The 18635-nt window shown below is 43.2% G+C and overlaps 1 protein-coding gene across 3 annotated transcripts in view; it reads left to right on the top strand.

The window, feature by feature from the left end:
* The first annotated feature begins 7891 nt into the window (after window positions 1–7891).
* TENT4A (terminal nucleotidyltransferase 4A) overlaps window positions 7892–18635 on the top strand; it is a 37006-nt gene continuing 26262 nt past the window's right edge. For all 3 annotated transcript variants that reach the window (XM_081324028.1, XM_081324027.1, XM_081324026.1), the window contains exon 1: window positions 7892–9136. In XM_081324028.1, the coding sequence (XP_081180154.1) occupies window positions 8265–9136 (872 nt within the window). In that variant the 5' untranslated portion in view covers window positions 7892–8264. The remainder of the gene's footprint in view (window positions 9137–18635) is intronic.

Below are 18635 nucleotides of genomic sequence, written 5' to 3'. Positions count from 1 at the left end.
TGAGGGGATTTTTTGCATTGACAGCTCATGAAAGCTTGAGGTATATTGAAAAGATAAATAAATGATATACTAAAACCAGCATGTTTTCATGGATACGAACGACAGATGTTTTTTCCCCGCTGCCTCAGGTGTTTGGGATTTGTTGCTACTTTTGTATTATTCAGTAACACAAATCTCTTCTGTTGTACAATACAGTATGGAAGCAGTGCTATTTAAAGAACAATGAATAATAATTTGATACAGAAGTGTTGAACATTGTTCAACTATCTAAATGGAAGATTACAATATATGAATGATTTTCTACATTCATTTAAATAATCAAAGATGGCATGCACATTTGGAATTTAGGTATTTCACATAAACCATCACAAAATGACTTCCTTGGGATGTAGCCAATTACAATCCACCTCTTTCCAGAAAGGAGACTAAAACTAAAAGGTAAATGAACTACGGTAAGAGCCTGCCTATAAGATAAAGAGTTCTAAACCTCAAAATAAAAACCCACAACTTTTTATTTTAGATTATTTCCTTCTTTATGAGAGCACATACAACTGTGTATATAAGCAAAACCATCTTCCTTATTCATATGCTTATGAAACTCACCCTGCCATCATGTCCCTGTACAATCTCCCTCACATCTCCCGTTGCTCTCAAATTCTCTACATCCCACTTTTTTCCAGACTCTGCTTTTCACCATAGTACAGGTGAAACTCAAAAAATTAGAATATCGTGCAAAAGTTCATTTATTTCAGTAATGCAACTTAAAAGGGGAAAGTAATATATGAGATAGACTCAGTACATGCAAAGCAAGATAGTTCAAGCCGTGATTTGTCATAATTGGGATGGTTATGGCGTACAGCTCATGAAAACCCCAAATCCACAATCTCAGTAAATTAGAATATTACATGCAATCAATAAAACAAGTATACATAGAACAATATCAGACCTCTGAAAAGTATAAGCATTCATATGTACTCAGTACTTGGTTTGGGCCCCTTTTGCAGCAATTACTGCCTGAATGCGGCGTGGCATGGAAGCTATCAGCCTGTGGCACTGCTGAGGTGTTATGGAAGACCAGGATGCTTCAATAGCAGCCTTCAGCTCTTCTGCATTGTTCGGTCTCATGTCTCTCATCTTTCTCTTGGCAATGCCCCATAGATTCTCTATGGGGTTCAGGTCAGGCGAGTTTGCTGGCCAATCAAGCACAGTAATCCCACGGTCATTGAACCAGGTTTTGGTGCTTTTGACAGTGGGCAGGTGCCAAGTCCTGCTGGAAAATGAAGTCAGCATCCCCATAAAGCTCGTCTGCAGAAGGAAGCATGAAATGCTACAAAATCTCCTGGTAGATGGCTGCATTGACCCTGGACTTAATGAAGCACAGTGGACCAACACCAGCAGATGACATGGCTCCCCAAATCAACACAGACTGTGGAAACTTCACACTGGACTTCAAGCATCTTGCAGTGTGTGCCTCTCTATTCTTCCTCCGGACTCTGGGTCCTTGGTTTCCAAATGAGATGCAAAAGTTGTTCTCATCAGAAAAGAGGACTTTGGACCACTGAGCAACAGACCAGGTCTGTTTTTAGCCCAGGTAAGACGCTTCTGACGTTGCTTGTTGTTCAGGAGTGGCTTGACAAGAGGAATACGACATTTGAAGCCCATGTCGAGGATCCGTCTGCGTGGGGGGGCTCTTGATGCACTGACTCCAGCCTCAGTCCACTCCTTGTGAAAGTCCCCAACACTTTTGAATGGCCTTTTCCTGACAATCTTCTCCAGGCTGCGGTCATCGCTGCTGCTTGTGCACCTTTTTCTTCCACACTTTTCCCTTCTACATAACTTTCTATTAATGTGCTTTGATACAGCACTTTGGGAACATCCAACTTCTTTTGCAATTACCTTTTGAGGCTTTCCCTCCTTATGGAGGGTGTCAGTGATGGTTTTCTGCACAACTATCAGGTCAGCAGTCTTCCTCATGATTGTGATTCCTACTGAACCAGACTGAGAGACCATTTAAAGGCTCAGGAAACCTTTGCAGGTGTTATGGCTTAATTAGCTGATTAGAGTGGGACACTTTGAGCCTAGAATATTGCACCTTTCCACAATATTCTAATTTACTGAGATTGTGGATTTGGGGTTTTCATGAGCTGTAGGCCATAATCATCACAATTATAATAAATCACGGCTTGAACTATCTTGCTTTGCATGTAATGCGTCTATCTCATATATTAGTTTCCCCTTTTAAGTTGCATTACTGAAATAAATGAACTTTTGCACGATATTCTAATTTTTCGAGTTTTACCTGTATGTTGTGCTTTTTCAAATCAGATGCCTTATTTTTCCCCACTAACATTGAACAGGCTTCAATTCTTTTGTGGTGTATTTCCAAAGCCTTTCCTGTTATTATCTCCCTGCAGGAAGAGCACTGGAATCAGTCACTGCTCTTTCAGGTGGTGTGGGTGGGATGCTGATTTGTACCAGTCCAACATCTTTATCTTCTAACAATGTTTAAAATTCACATAAAGCCAAAAGTAATTCTCTGAATGAAGTCAGCAATAGCTGAAGGTGTTGAAGAACTTCTGAATTATTTAAGAAAAAAAATAGGAATCAACAGGAAATGTTCAAGTTTATGAGAAGAAGCCATTATGTGCAATGGCATCTATTCCAAATCTATATTTTGCATGATTTTATAATCAATTACAGGGGAGAGCCAACTGGTAATGTGGTTAAGGCACCAGGCTAGAGACCAGGAGTTCTGGTCTTGCCTTAGGCGAAAACCAACTGGATGACCTTGGGAAAGTCCCTTTCTCTTACTCCTAGAAAGGAGATAATGGCGAACCACTTCTGAAATATTGCCAAAAAAAGAATTGCAGGGACTCATCCAGTCAGTCACCAGCAGTTAAAAACTGACTCCAAGGTGCATGGATACTATTCCATAAACCGAAGAAGAAATTTCTCTCAAAACTTCCCCTAGAGTTTATTTAAATTAGAGACCATCTCACAAATCAAGTGAAGTATGGATTCTTTATTATATATAGTATTGGAAGCAGCCAAGCAAATTCTAAAAGGGACAGAGATGAAAATTCTCTCTAGACTTGCAAATTAGGATTATACCTGTAATCTCTACAGCAAAATAAATCATTGGATATAGCAGTAAATGGATAATGCTGAGGTAAGGCTAGAGAGGTAATTTTTATTTATTTATTTTAATTCCATTTATATCCCGCCCTTCTCCGAAGACTCAGGGCGGCTTACAAGCTTAGCAGTAGCCTTCATTCTATGTATATGCCTGCTTATTAGGGCTTTCACACACACCCCCAAGCGGCATTATTACAAAGTCAGCTTAATTGCCCCCAACAATCTGGGTCCTCATTTTACCTACCTCGGAAGGATGGAAGGCTGAGTCAACCTTGAGCCTGGTGGGATGCGAACCTGCACTAATTGCAGGCAGCTGGTGTTACTTAAGGAGGCATTAGCCCACTGCTCTACCAAGGCTCAGTAAGGCTAGAGAGGTAATGAGGTTTATATTGCAAAAACCAATACTGAATGGGACAAAAGCTGTGTTCTTTGAATAAGTTACCACTGTGATCCAGTGATATTTCTATTCCTGATCAACATCCCCAGAGCTCCTGTCTGGGAGTTCTATTTTGTGGCTTGGGCAGTGATGAGATGTTCACACCACTTCGGCAGAACTGGCAGCTAATTTTTTGTTGCCCAGGACCAGAATGGACTTCCAGAAGTGGCAACCACACAGACAACCAGTTGTTCACATATTTGAATCCCACCACTGGTTTGGGGTGGTATTTTCCATTTCCTTGCAGGTAGTTTCCTACATATATTGCCCACTATTTACCTAAGAGTAAATAGAAAAATTCCAAAATTATTGCGACAAACCTCTGCAGAATTTTTTTCCCCAAGTGCCTAAATTAAAAAATAGGGATGTGAGCCAGTTCTGGTCCCCAAATCCATTAGTTTTGGTGTATTCTTCCTGGAAAAAAATTAATAGCAGTGTTTAGAATTAGAGCATTCCGTTCTACCTTTCAAATTTTATCAACATAAAAACAACAGCTTTTATGACAGGGAAATACTCTCCCTTGGACTACCATCATTAAAATCAGAGTTCTGTGATTTTGTTACATTATAGAAGATATCTCTTGACACACTCCTCTCAAAACTGAGTGGCTGTGGGTACAGGTGCTTGAACTGCCCAGATTTGGGGGATACTCTTTGATCTTGGATGATATAGCAGCCCTCCCCCTTCAAGGTTGGTACACATTCTGGGGTTCTTCCTGGACTTGTAGCTCCTTGCTTGATGAACAAGTGTCAGCTGTGGCTACGAAGGCCTTTGCAATTCTATGTGGTGTGCCAGTTGTGCCCTTCACAGGGTCATTCAGACAATTTGTCACACTCTAGTGACCTTGTGACTTGACTACATGGTGCTGTCCTTGAAGGCCACCTTGAAGCTTTGGCTGGTTCAGAATGCAATGGGGCAAGCAGCAATGGACTTGCTGAGTATGCCCATGTAAGACCTTTGCTTCATGAGCTCTCCGGCTGCCAGTTTGTTTCTGGGTATGATTTAAGTTGCTGGTCATTACTAATAAAGCTCTACATGGTATAAGGCCAGGTTGCTTTAGGAACTGCCTGTCTCCCATAACATCTGCTCAGCCAATTTGATCTTACAGATTTGATGCACTTGGGTTCCATCAATTAAATAACGTTATCCATCAGGACCCTGAAAGCACCCCTTCTTGGAAGAGGTGCCTGCCCTCTGGAAAGCAGTTCCCGCTGTGATCCAGATGGGCCCCATTCTGCTGTTGTTTGGAAGAGCCATAAAAACCTGGCTCTTCACCCAGGACTTTGAGAAGGGAAAGTAAAGCACCTTTGCTTCTTTCCATCTGGTCCGTTGTTCTTGCCATCTTTTATTAGCTTTATTGCCATCCCTTGTTTTGAGTGTTGTGAGCCTCCCAGAGTCATTGGGCATTGGGCAGCATGCAAGGTTAATAAATCATTATCTTTTTCTACAGCTGGCTGACAATTTATTTTTCCAGGAAAAGCAGATTTAGGGAGGGGTTATCTACTTGCCATACCAAACACTATTTTCTTTTTTCTCAAATAGAAAAAGTGAGACAGAGAGATGAAAACAGAGGTGGTGGGGTATTTGTGGTACATCATATCGTGTTCTTATGGAAATCTTTCTGTTTTATTGCTTTGGCACGTGGTCCCGAGTTATTAAGGCAGAGGAAGAAGCACAAGGATTGCTCTTTTTTGCTACATCTCCAGCAAACATTTTCTTTCTCTAATGAATTCAAAAACTATTTCCAGGCTACATTCTGACCTGGTTTGTACATTATATTATGAGTTTTCCTGCATAAATAATATATGGCAGCTCTTAAGGGCTTTGTTGGCCCTCCTCCCTGGCTATTTGGCTATTTGCATGCCATTTATATGATAGACTCCTTCATATATGTGTAAACTGGCTTTTCCATTTGACAATTTGTAGTTAAAGAAACAGGATTTTTTAATACACATCCATAGCCCCAGTGATTTAAAAAAAATGTTTTTCCTTTCTTAGAACACAGTATCTGAGGGTCAGATATAATAAGATCAGTTTTAGAGCACATTTCCTTCCTTTCCTTTTCACTCTTCATGGCATTAATGTATGGGCACCTACAATGCTCTCCATGAAAGTTAACTTCTCTTCCCACCAAGCACACACAGAAAAGCACGGACACAAAAACTCATCCTCCTTTCCCTTTCAACCCCTTTCAGAGTTTAACTGAGCCAAATGTCTAATTGCTGTAATTATAACAAGATTGCAATTTAGTAGACTGGGAATTTGGGTGAGGGAAAAACCAGTAGTTTGTATTTCCTTTCTGTCTTTGTGTTAGCTGTGTAGCCACATACACTTTCCTTGTTTTTCAAATCTGTTTCATTTTTTTTTCTTTGGCAAGCAACTAATTGTACAAATATATATTAACCGCTGGGCTGACATAGCAAGCCTGACTTGGGATGGAGGACAGATGTTTTCATGAACTGATCAGTTTTAGAACAACTGCTGGAATCTGCCCAATGATACAGACAAAATAGAGCAGGCCACAGCTCAGGATGTTTATAGTTGTACATACAGAATGATCATTCCTAAAGGATGGGCTTTTTATTCTGCTTCATCAAGGGCTGGGTAGTGGCTGGACACTTATGTGTAAAGAACTAAGTCACTTTGTGATAAAATTTAGCATACTAGCTTAACTTCTAACTAAATGTTAGCTAGTTTTCAATGAGCCTGGTGAATTTTAATTCTTGCATAGTTTCAGTTAAAATCGAACAGGAAAGCATTTTAAAATGCAAAGTTAAAAAAAATGAAATGATCATATTCCAGTCTTTAATGAATAGAAAAAAAAATAAAACTAATCCTATTGTGGGACTATTTCTAAAATTTGAAAAAAAATTAAAATAAGCATCTCCTCTACAGACTGGATTCACAATCCAGTCACAAACTACTAATAACAGGATATCTATTATATCACAAATTATTTGCAGGTATATAATTTACAAAACATACTAGGATTGATCTTGCAAAATTCAGAAAAGTTCCTGTTCTTGTTTTTTCTTGATTCTCTCATTCCCACGTAACTCCAAATCGCATTTGACATTATGGAAATCTATTCTAGTATTATTGCCATGGATCTTCCCAAGTTGTGAAATAAGATAATATTTAAAAATTATTTTACCAGACATAGTAGGTATCCTTTCAAAATTAAAAATGCCAATAGGCCATGAAGATCTGGATGGATAAACAAGGTCAGATTAAATTTTATTGAGATGGAGTTGTTTGTCATCCATCAATACAAGGGCAATCTACTAACGTTGGCTCTCATAGTTGCTCTGGATAGGATTATACACTTCCAAAAGGTGTTGGTTTGTGACCTAGAGGTCTCCTGGGTTCTCAGGTCCTGTTTAAACAGCAAGCAGAAGTCATGGCTAAGATAGCCTTACACACTGTGGCTGGTACACCAGTTGTTGCACTACCTGAACCAAGTTGCTCCAGTTGCAATACCCAGGATGTCAAACTGCCGGCCCATGGGCCGGACGCGTCATCCAGAAGCCGCGCCCACCCATTGCCGGCAATGGAAAAAAGTCCCAAAACATTGCACGACATCATGTGACATTGCGAGTTTGACAGTTTAATCAATACTGTAACATATGCCAGATGGGGTTGCCTTTATAAATGGCCCAAAACTACAACTGGCACAAAAGGTTTGGCTAAACTTCTGATACGCCACACCCATTTGGCTAAAATAACACCTATTTTAGAATCACTGAATCCACCACCAGAAGGCTGCTGGACCAAATTCAGAAGTTATTACCTTTAAATCCTTTAATGCCTTACCAAAATTGAATATTCCTATTTGGTCCTATCATCAAGAGAGGGCTTGTTGCAGGTTTCCTCTCCTTGCAAGATACATGGCTTGGCAATAGGTCTTCAAATAGACCATTTCTCGGTCAAACATCTATGTGGAATTTAAAGGACCGCTGGAATTGGGCTCCCAGTAATAATTTAAGTAATATTTAGGTAATAATTTAAGCGACTTAGCATTCCCCAAAAGCTGTCTTCCAGATGTGTTAGAATCTGGCTAGGAATTTGGGATCTTGTATTTCGACACATCTAAGGTCGCCCGATTGAAAAAGGAATGTAGTAAGCTGCCTTTTGCTCTTTTGTTACAACGTACTGGGTCGTCTTGAGCGCGTTTTAAGTTTGCCTAACTTTTCGTTATCGAAGAAACAATCGAGTTTTAATGAAACTTGCATTGCATTCTTTTCTCATACTTTCCGATCCCTCTGGCAAAAAGCAGCTGCTTTGACCGGCGAACGTCTTAAAATGTTGCTTTACAGACGCTTTCGCCCCCAAGAGGAAGAAGAAGAAGAAGAAGAAGAAGAAAAAAATCGCATCTCGGAAGTTTCGTTTCCCAGCAATCCGACCGTCGCTCTGGTAAGCGCGCCTGTTGTAGTTTTCTCTTTAATCAGGGAGGATCGAAGAGAGCTGTCCTCGTGGAAAACTGCCACTGCGCAGGCGCAGCGTTGATTTTAAGAAGGGGGGCCGCGAAGCGGGGGGGTTGCACGGGGTCCAGTCCGTTGGCGTCGTCCGCCTCTTTCTCCAGCCTAAACGCCCCGCCTCAGATGCCGTTGCCGCCCCTCCTCCTCCTCCTCCTCCTCTTCCAGGCGCGTGTCTGACGGGCCGTCGGAACCGGCTGCAAGGCAGGGCCGGATGGATGGATCCCCGGGTTGCCTGGATCCAGCCCGAGCAGAAAGGCCCCGCCAATGCGCTCTGGATGCAGATCTGGGAGACCTCGCAAGGCCGGAGCGGCGGCGGTGCCGCCGGCGGCTCTTCGCCGTCCTCGTCGTCTTCGCCTGCCTTCCCGCCGACGGCCGCCAGCCGCTATTCCTTTTGCCGGTTTAGCCCGGCGGCAGCGGCGCCTCCACCGCCCTGTTCCGAGGCCGCTGCCGTTGTTGTTGCCGCTGCTGCTGCTGCCGGCGGACCTGTGTCGTCTCCTCAGCTGATCTCCAAGCCGGCTTCCCTGCGCCTTCTCCCTGCCCAGAGCGGGGAAAGACGAGCGCCTCGCCTGCTGCTCCTACAGAAGGCCCCGTCCGCCTCCTTCTCCTCCTTCTCCTCCTCCTCCTCGGCCGAGTCTGGCGCTGACAGCCCCGGGGGTGTCTCTTCTTCTTCGTCGCCCTCCTGCGTCCGGCCCGGAATTGGGCCGCCGCCGGCCTCGGGTAAAATTTTGGCAAGCGCCGCTGAAGCGAATTCAGGGAAGCGAGAGGAGCTGGAGGAGGAGGAGGAAGGAGGGCAGGCCCCGCGGGCCTCCGGCGTGGCCGTTACCGCCCCTTCTCCCCATCCCCATTACTACCACCACCATCACCACCACCTCGACCATCAGTACCACCCGGGGCGCAGGAAACGAGAGAACAAGGCCAGCACGTATGGGATGAACTATCTGCTCTCGGGCGGCTGTGTCGGGACCGTCCACAGGGGGACGACCGCCTTAGGTGGCGAAAGCGGCCCGGGCTCTCCAGCGCAGGCCGGGTGCACCCTTGCTCTAGGCACGCCTTGGAAAAATAGGCAATACAGCTCAGGTATACAAGGGTGAGTATCGTCGGGGGGGGGGTTTCTAACCGGCGCACGTGGCCGTACATTTCTCATTTTGCCATTTCAGTTTGTCCTGTCAGTACTGTGATCTTCCGAATTTGAGCCGAACCGGTCAGATGTCGAGGAGGAAATAGGGGGGGAACGGACTTTCTTCTTTCTGCCAGCAAGAAGACTCGATTTGCATTGGAATGATGGGGTTGCGATGGGAGAGAAAGGCTAGGCCAGGGGTCTTCAAACTTGGCCCTTTTATGACTTGTGGACTTCAACTCCCAGAATTCCTCAGCTAGCATGCCTGGCTAAGGAATTCTGGGAGTTGAAGTCCACAAGCCATAAAAGTGCCAAGTTTGAAGACCCCTGGCTAGGCTTTTCCTCTCTGGGTTATTCTTATAGATAGTATTTGTAGTATGTTGCTGTTTGTTCGGCGGGGAAGTACTTTTGGAGGGATAATTTGGAGTAGTTGATGAAGCCTGGAAGAGATTGGTTCCGTCCTCTATACTTCTCAATTCAAGATTCTGTTCCGAATGCCTTATTAATTTTTTTATAAGCATAACGGTAGTCTTTGACTTAAATTGTAATGGAGCCTGTCCATCGTTGTCATAACTTGTGGCGATTGTAAATTCAGGGTATCACATGACTGACCCTGTTTTGAATCAGTTCTTAAGGGAACCCATTTTTTTGCTACCTTAGATTTTTGCCAAAAATTGGATGTGAACTTCAGTTTTTGGCAAAAATGTGAATTGTGATGATGTGACAGTAAGATGGCTGTCAACTGCTGATGAGCACCTGAACTGTGGTCATGTGACTGTGGAAAAGGGAGTGGCTATTGAAACTTTGGAATTGGGTTGTAAGTACTTTTTCAGAGGGTCTGTCACAACTCTGATCCTAAGCTGAGGACTACCTGTGTACTGAGATATGATGTCCAAAATAGTTAGTTAGTGGTGGCATAAAACATAAACAAGGTATTATAACCGTGGTGGCAAACCTATGGCACGTGTGCCACAGCTGGCATGCAGAGCCCTCTCTGGGCATGCGTGCTGTCACCCCAGTCCTAGGCCTTCAGCTGGGTTTTATAAAACCTTTTCACTTTAGGCCTCTGCCACCGTGTGCAAAAAAAAAGGTTCAATCAATCAATTTCAACTTCTCGGGGGGAAAAAAAGATCTAGCAAAGTTGGAATTGATTGATTGAACTTTTTAGTCCCACCCAGTCTGCCGTTACCAACACAGCCATGCCCACCCAATGGGCCATGCCCACCCAGCACCTGACAATACATAAATGGATTTTGGGTTGCAGTGTGGGCACTCGGTCTCTAAAAGGTTCGCCATCACTATTATAACCTGCTTTCCCTGAAAACGTATAGTCAGGAATAATGTTTCACATGTAGGTTTCAGTGTAATTAAAAGTGTATTTTAAGTGTAATTCCTAAGACACTTTTTGAATACCTAACTGGCCACATGGGCTTTTGAAAATTCTAATTTGTATTGGAAAGTTCAGTATGTGTAAAAAAGTAAAATATACAATGTCCTCATTGGAGTGTTATCTAAAGCAAACTTCTATTATACTTGGGTGACATAGAAATTTAAGTTATGATTGGTCACACTGTCAACCAGATAGATAGACTAGATTTGACATTTGAGTCCTTCCCAAGAACATGGGATATTCAGATGTTATTGTTTGATTGTAAGGTATTATCCAGAATGTAAGCTATTCCAGATAAAGCTGCCTTTGTAATTAACTAGATGGTGTTTTTGTCAATGCCGATTGTGTTCAAGTAGTGCTCCAGATGATTTCAGATTGCATCCAGGGGTGCCATTACTCTTGCTATTATTAAAAACAATATAAACAACTCATGCTAGGTCTGTAAGTATAACCACAAAAATTCCAATTTATTGGTTATTTAATAAATTCATATGGTAACATAGCTTGGATTCTGTGTGGCATACGTCAGTTTAAAATGTTTTGGTTCAAGAAAGAAGGAAAAATCGAGGCTCAATTAAAATTCCAGCCGTAGGTGGGGTCTTCTGTTACCCTGTGCCCAATATGCTGGGAAACCAAGTTTTTACTATCTTTCCAGAAGCCAGTAAGATTGGGATTAAATATATGCTGGAGGAAGGAAGAGGTAGGTGTTGCACTGGAAAAGGCACACCTCTTTTGTCCTATTAGGTGGTATTGTTTCAGTGAAGGAATCTGAGGTGAGTCCTTCCTATGAGAACATGTGGGACAGTAGAAAATAATCTGAGAAGGATGGTCCTGCAGGTACCCTAGTCCCCTGTATTACTTAGGGCATTATGTGTGATTATCGGTAACTTTCATTGGACTCAGAAGCCTAGTGGGAGCTAGAGCAGTTCATGAAGTATTTAAGTGGATGTACGGTGGTATGCCCATGAGGACCTGGGTTGCTTTATTGTGGAATAATTTTAGCTTCTTGATGGTTTACAAGGGTAACTCCATGTTTAGTGAATTGCACTGTAATTTGGTAGCAATAAAGCATGACTGATTACAAACAGGACTTGCCAAATCAGGAATGGTACAATTGGTACACGAAACAAAGTTGTATGAAAGTCCTTCTGGCCACAGCTGCCATCTGCTCAAGCAAGAACTATGAATCCAGAAGAGCCCCAAAATTACATGCAGTTCTAAGTGGGGAAGTATAAATCCCCTTCCTGGGGCCAAATACAGAAAAATCTCTACTAGAATTAGGGACTCCAACCACAGGTTTTATTAGGGTTGAGCTGAAGCCTGATCTCCATTCAGTCATCTATAACATCCAGGCATTGGGCCAAAACCTTGACAAACACTTGGTCAGCTAAGAGCAGAGTTACACAATTGAGTGTCAATATAATTGTGGAATTATTAACTTTCTATGTATTGCTTTTATTACCTAGTGTCAAGATTGTTTCTTTTTGTTAACAAGTATTTCTTGATTCTTATGGCATAGTTAGCATAATTTTGCTCACAATGTTTATAAATAACTCTTTCCTTCCTGGCTTCACTGTAATGATAGGTCACATTAATTTTTAATGGTTTTGTATTATTTGACACTTTAAAAGTAATTTTTTTCAAATGAAGGCAAATATACGTGTCCCAGGATAATGTTGCAGGATCCAATCTGGGTTGGTCACTGGGACCAAAGGTTTAGTCTTCTGAGCTTTCAGACTCATGCAGGAGTCCATCCTCGGGGAACTTCTCGCTAGCAAAATGTGTGCTTTGCGCTATTCTATGTATGGTTATGTGGGGCTTTTTAGTTGTTGATGGGTATTGATGGCTGGCTATTAAATCATTGGCTGTTGTTTCCTTGTGCTGCCAAGCCCTCCCCTCCTAAATACTTGATAAAAAAGCGCTCCTGTTGACTGACAAGGGCTCATTTCCCAGACTTCAATTATTTCCCTGGCTGATTTTGTACTTGTTCATCCAACAAACTTAGTAGCTGCAAAATTGAATGTATGTCCTTCTTCATTGCAGTGTGAAGCTACCAATGAGTTCAGTTCTCCTTATCTGACCAATCACTTGTGTTCTTGTAATCTAGTGATTAGCTTCCTCCCCATCTGTCCTACATAAGTCACAAGGGCAATCCATGCAGAGGATCTGGTAGATTACATTAGATATATCTCCCACCTCCAAGCGATTTTTGCAATGCATGATTTCTTTGTTAAATTTATTTGCTGCCCATACCATTTTAAAGTGACCGGGTGGCTTAAAAATGCATTTAAAGCATTAAAATCATAAAAGACAAATATTTCTAAAACAATAAAAATGGAAATTACCATCAAAAATAGTATTATAGTTAAAAAATCGAAAAGGAGGGATCACGGTGCACAGGAGGATGATTGCATCTTAATTAATCAACCACCTCCAGTGTGATGCTCCCCAGTTGGAGCCCCAAGCCATATAGCAGAGCCAGGTCTTCAGGTCCTTAGGGAAGATCAAGGATTCAAGTCGATCTCATCCCAGGGGGTAAGATGTTCCAAAGGGCAGCAGCCATGGCAGCAGTTCTTTGACTGATGGGGCCCAGAGCATAATTATAAGCACTGAAAGCTAAACAGCCATAACATATGGCAACGTTCTTCAGCTTATTTTTTTTATAGCACTGCTCTGTGTGTTTGCCGAAAGTGAAGGAAAAAAATGAGATGAAAAAGATTTTGTTTTTGATTTGACCTACAAGTGGGTAAAACCATTGTTTTATTTTTAGATTTGGATTATGCTTGACCAGATATGTTTATTTTCTCCTGTTACTTAGAAATTGTAAATATCCTAGTGATAATTATCTCAAAATTATTACGGGTGATACTATTGCATGCAGTAAGAGCCAGTGTGACATGGTTTAAGATGCTTGACTAGGTGCAAAGTTTTAGTCCTCCCCTGGGCACAGAAGTTGGCTGGGTGTCTGGGCCAGTCACTATCTCTTAGCCCTAGACCCCAACAGTGGGGGTGAAAGAGAGAGACCACTTTTCCCTAATAAATTATGTGAACTATTTTTAAATAGCTTATTGCTAACTAGTTAGTAAAAGATAGCTAAATGAGAACTTTTCAAGGATGAATTGTATTTTCACCTTCAGCTAATTTAATCTTCCCTAGGCCCAGAACAGAATAGTTGACAGTTGGACAGTGTATTAGTTTAATAAATTATTATTAAATACTTTGACTTATAGTTATTATAAAGCTTGCAGTCAATTAAGTATACTTTTTTCCAGAATTGAATAGCTAACTTAAACTGCTAAACCTAAACCTTAAGATAAGCCAGTACTTGTTTGTCTGCTTATAAACTTCCAAGGCTTTCCAGCTATATTAGTTAGTTTTATATTTGACCATATAACATCAAACTATGTTTTTCCCCTCCATACTTGAGATGGAGAAAATTTCTTTAAATATGAAATTTGTTACATTCACAGATGGTGATGACAATCCCATAGTGGCAAACATAGTTGACTACTCATTACAGAAATAACAATTGGGATCTGCAATCAGATATTGTATGAAAGAGTGAGTGTTGCAGAGATCCATTTATCTTATAGCAGAATCCTGTGGGAAAAGGGTACAAGGAAGGACAAAATAGGGGTACTATTTTTCATATTTGCAGATATTTCCATTATGCTAGAAAATCTTTAAACACAGAAACTAAATGTTTTCTATTACTTTTAGAGTGGAAAAGATGAGACAAAGTTTTCAATTTCGTGTTTCCATTAGAATTAATCCTATATAGTGCAGAGAGGGTTTTTAAAAAACATCATAGCCTGTATGTTCAATTTTAATACTCTACTATGCAATTATTTATTATATTTGTAAAAAACCTATTAAAATAAAGCAAAGATTTAAGGTGCTGGTACTTACCTTTAAAGCCCTACATGGCCTAGGCCCGGGATATTTGCAGGACCGTCTGCTGCCGGGAACGACTTCCCATCGCCCAGTGCGCTCACACAGGGAGGGCCTCCTCAGGGTGCCGTTGGCTAGACAATGTCGGCTGGCGGCCCCCAGGGGGAGGGCCTTCTCTGTGGGAGCGCCAGCCCTGTAGAACCAACTCCCCCTTGGCCCCAGATCTCCGGTCCTTTCGCCGCGGCCTTAAAACTTTCCTTTTTCATCAGGCTGACCTGGACTGAGGACAGGGTTTTTAAAATATTTTAATTTTTAATTGTTTAGTTTAACTTATTTATTGGGGCTGTTTATTTAATTTCTTTTAACTTTGTATTGTTGTTTTTATTGTTGTTAGCCGCCCTGAGTCCTTCGGGAGATAGGACAGCATATAAGTCCCAAAAATAAATAAATAAAAATTGATATTTTAGTAAGATAGAACCAACACCCTATTACAATATGAAAATGTTAAAACTAAACAATGTTTCAAAAAGTTACGATTCTAAACAGAGCCATAATAGCAAGCAAAGTTTATTAAAAGAGACAGTGTCTTAAGTACAGCCAAAAGCATTGGTAATTAAAATAAATCTTTAGTTGACTGAATAATCTATATTCATTTTCTAATATAAGTAAGATAGGAAAGGAATTCCATAATCAAAGCACCTGTACTGTATCAAGAACATCTCTCCAGATTATATCAACTTTATATCATTCTCTCTCCTGAAAAAGCCACAGAACTGTACATTAACAGTACACAGTAAACAGTGTTCCTTAAAAACAATTGAGGGGTTCTTGGTGCTCACTGAGCTTGCTTGTTTTCTTGTAGACGTTTCATTACCAAAACTAAGTAACATCATCAGTGCTACAGTAAGGAATGGTGTTTGCTCTCAGTTTATATTCTAGTGCAGACATGTCAAACTCGCGACGTCACGTGACATTGCGCAACGTATCGGGATGGTTTTGTCATTGCCGGCAACGGGGTGAGCGCGGCTTCCGGATGACACATCCGGCTCGCAGGCCGGCAGTTTGACACCCATGTTCTAGTGCAGGGGTCAGCAACCCGAAACAGCAAAAGAGCCACTCAGAACCGGTTCCGTCATACACACAAAAAAGTGGGAGCCACAAAATGTGCGCGCGCATGTGGGCACGCACGCGCATGCGCAAAACAAGCAAAAAATACACCACCCCCTACGCCCGCACCGCATCCTGAGCTGCACGCACCTGTCGCTGCCCAGTGCCGCCAGGGGGGGAGAGACGGACTCGCAGGCGACGGGCACTGGGTTGCGGCGGCGCCTTCAGCCCGGGCACCGGCGGAGCTACCCGAGCGCCCTCCCCCTCTCTCGGGACCTCCAAACCTCTGCGTTCGATGAATGCAGCAGCTCTTCAAATGTGGAGGCGGAGGTTTGGGGAGCTGCGCAGCTCTCTAAACTGCCACCGCCCCGTTTGCAGAGCTGCTGCATTCTTCCGCATTTGAAAGAAACACGAACGAACGCAGCAGCTGTGCAAAGAGGACAGTAGCAATTTGGAGAGTGTGTGCGCACCTCTCCAAACCGCCGCCGTCCCATTTGGAGACCTGCCGCGTTCGTTCATGTTTGACGAGCGCAGCAGACCTCCGAACGGGACGGTGGCGGTTTGGAGAGGTGCACGCGCACTCTCCAAACCGCCGCCGCTTTTTGGGAGACCTGCTGCGCTTGCCAAACATGGACGAACGCGGCAGCTGTGCAAACGGGACGGCGGCAGTTTGGAGAGTGCGCGCGCACCTCTCCAAACCGCCACCGTCCCGTTCGGAGACCTGCCACGTTCGTCCATGTTTGACGAGCGCGGCAGACCTCCGAATGGGATGGCAGCGGTTTGGAGAGGTGCACGCACACATCTCCAAACCGCCGCCGTCCCGTTCGGAGACCTGCCGCGCTCGTCAAACATGGACGAACGTGGCAGCTGTGCAAACGGGACGGCAGCGGTTTGGAGAGGTGCGCGTGCACTCTCCAAACCGCCGTCGTCCCGTTTGGAGACCTGCCGCGTTTGTTCATGTTTGACGAGCATGGCAGACTTCCGAATGGGACGGCGGCGGTTTGGAGAGGTGCGTGCGCACTCTCCAAACCGCCGCCGCTCGTTGGGAGACCTGCCACGCTCGCCAAACATGGACGAATGCGGCAGGTCTCCAAACGGGACGGCGGTGGTTTGGACAGTTGCGCGTGCACCTCTCCAAACCGCCGCCATCCCGTTCGGAGACCTGCCGTGCTCGTCAAACATGGACAAATGCAGCAGCTGCGCAAATGGGACGGCAGTGGTTTGGAGAGGTGCGCGTGCACTCTCCAAACCGCCGCCACCCGTTGGGAGACCTGCCGCGCTCGTCAAACATGGACGAACGCGGCAGCTGTGCAAACGGGACGGCGGCAGTTTGGAGAGTGCGCGCGCACCTCTCCAAACCGCCGCCGTCCCGTTTGGAGACCTGCTGCGATCGTTCATGTTTGATGAGCGCGGCAGACCTCCGAACGGGACGGCGGCGGTTTGGAGAGGTGTGCGCGCACTGTTCAAACCGCCGCCGCTCGTTGGGAGACCTGTCGCGCTCGCCAAACATGGACGAACGCGGCAGGTGTGCAAACTGGCCGCGGCAGCTTTCCCAACGAGTGGCGCCACTGTCCGTTCGGGCGGAGGTGCGTGCGCACCTCTCCAAAGGTTTGGAGAGGTGCGCGTGCACCACTGCCCGTTCGAAGAGGTGCGCGCGCACCGGGCGACGGAGCCGCAGGAGACGACTCAAAGAGCCGCATGCGGCTCCGGAGCCGCTGGTTGCCGACCCGTGTTCTAGTGTCTTACCCTATCAGTGTTAAAACAATTTAATATAAACTAGAAGCAATAAAATATTCTCATATTAAACAACACTTGTAAATTATTGAGAGTTCAACAACCACATATCAGGCCAGTTAAGACTAATTCAGGGCTGTAATTAGTTTTGAACCTAGACCAGGGGTAGGCAACCTCAGCTCTTTTATGACTCATGGACTTCAACTCCCAGAATTCCTGAGCTAGCCAAGCTGACTCAGGAATTCTGGGAGTTGAAGTCCATGAGTCATAAAAGAGCCGAGGTTGCCTACCCCTGACCTAGACAATACTTTCTTAAGAATGTTCTGAACAAGCACAGCCATTATCCCCTAAAACATCTTAAGATGATGATAGGATGTAATGAGTTAAGTAGTAAAGTTTACCAATTAGTGGGGATTAAATATGTTTTTGAGTATGTGTATGATTCCTTGTGCACAAAGTAGGAGTGTCAAAATTTTGCAAGCATTCAGTGCATTCATAACTGGTAAATAAATGTGTTGGTAGCACCAATCATATTTCTCATGTTCATGGAAAATGATGTACTTAATGTACATTATTACAACATTCTTTGATTTATCTTTCGACATATAATCCAATTCTGAATGTGATATCCCAAGTTTATATTTAATTTTCTGAAGCAGCTGTCTCATATTTTATCCAAGGCCTAAATTCCTATTGATTTCCAATGCAAACTACTGTTGAGTATCAACAGTCAAATTTCCAAGTAAAATATATGGTTAGTTTAATATAGTGCCACCTTTCCAAACTATATCCTTGGTGCATCATACTGAGATATTTAGTTGAAGAAAGGTTCAGTAATGCCTGTAAGATTGTGATAAGATGGGCGGTCAATAAATTTTACAAATAATAAAACTTAAATCTATCAAGCTTTTTTTTTTGCTTATAATTTAGCAGTGTATTTATATTGTATTCAATGTGTATATTTTACTATCTACATACAGGGTGTTTGGAAAGTTTTTATATAAAAGGTATAACCATCATACTTTTTTCATAAATGCTTTTTTTTTGATGGATATTATATTCTAGCTTTTTTATATGCATACAAACTGGGTATGAGGAATAAGGCAGTATTCTGGAAGAAGTTGATTAGAACACTGAGTGAGAATTTTCTTGGTCGCTGACAATGGACTTCTCAAAAAATCATTAACTCCACCTCTTCTAACTAGAAAAGCAGAGCTGCTGTCTTCCTGTTTCATAGTGGAAGCCCTCTCCCACCCCGCTTGATGTAGAGATACATAAATGGGTAAACAGCTGTAAGAGAATCTTAATGATGCCAGTACAGGTAGTCCTTGACTTACAACAGTTCAT

This window comes from Vipera berus (assembly GCF_964194415.1).
Source record: "Vipera berus genome assembly, chromosome: 3".
NCBI classification, from domain to species: domain Eukaryota; kingdom Metazoa; phylum Chordata; class Lepidosauria; order Squamata; family Viperidae; genus Vipera; species Vipera berus.
Note: the sequence above shows the minus strand (reverse complement) of the source record. Positions and strands in the feature narration are given on the sequence as shown.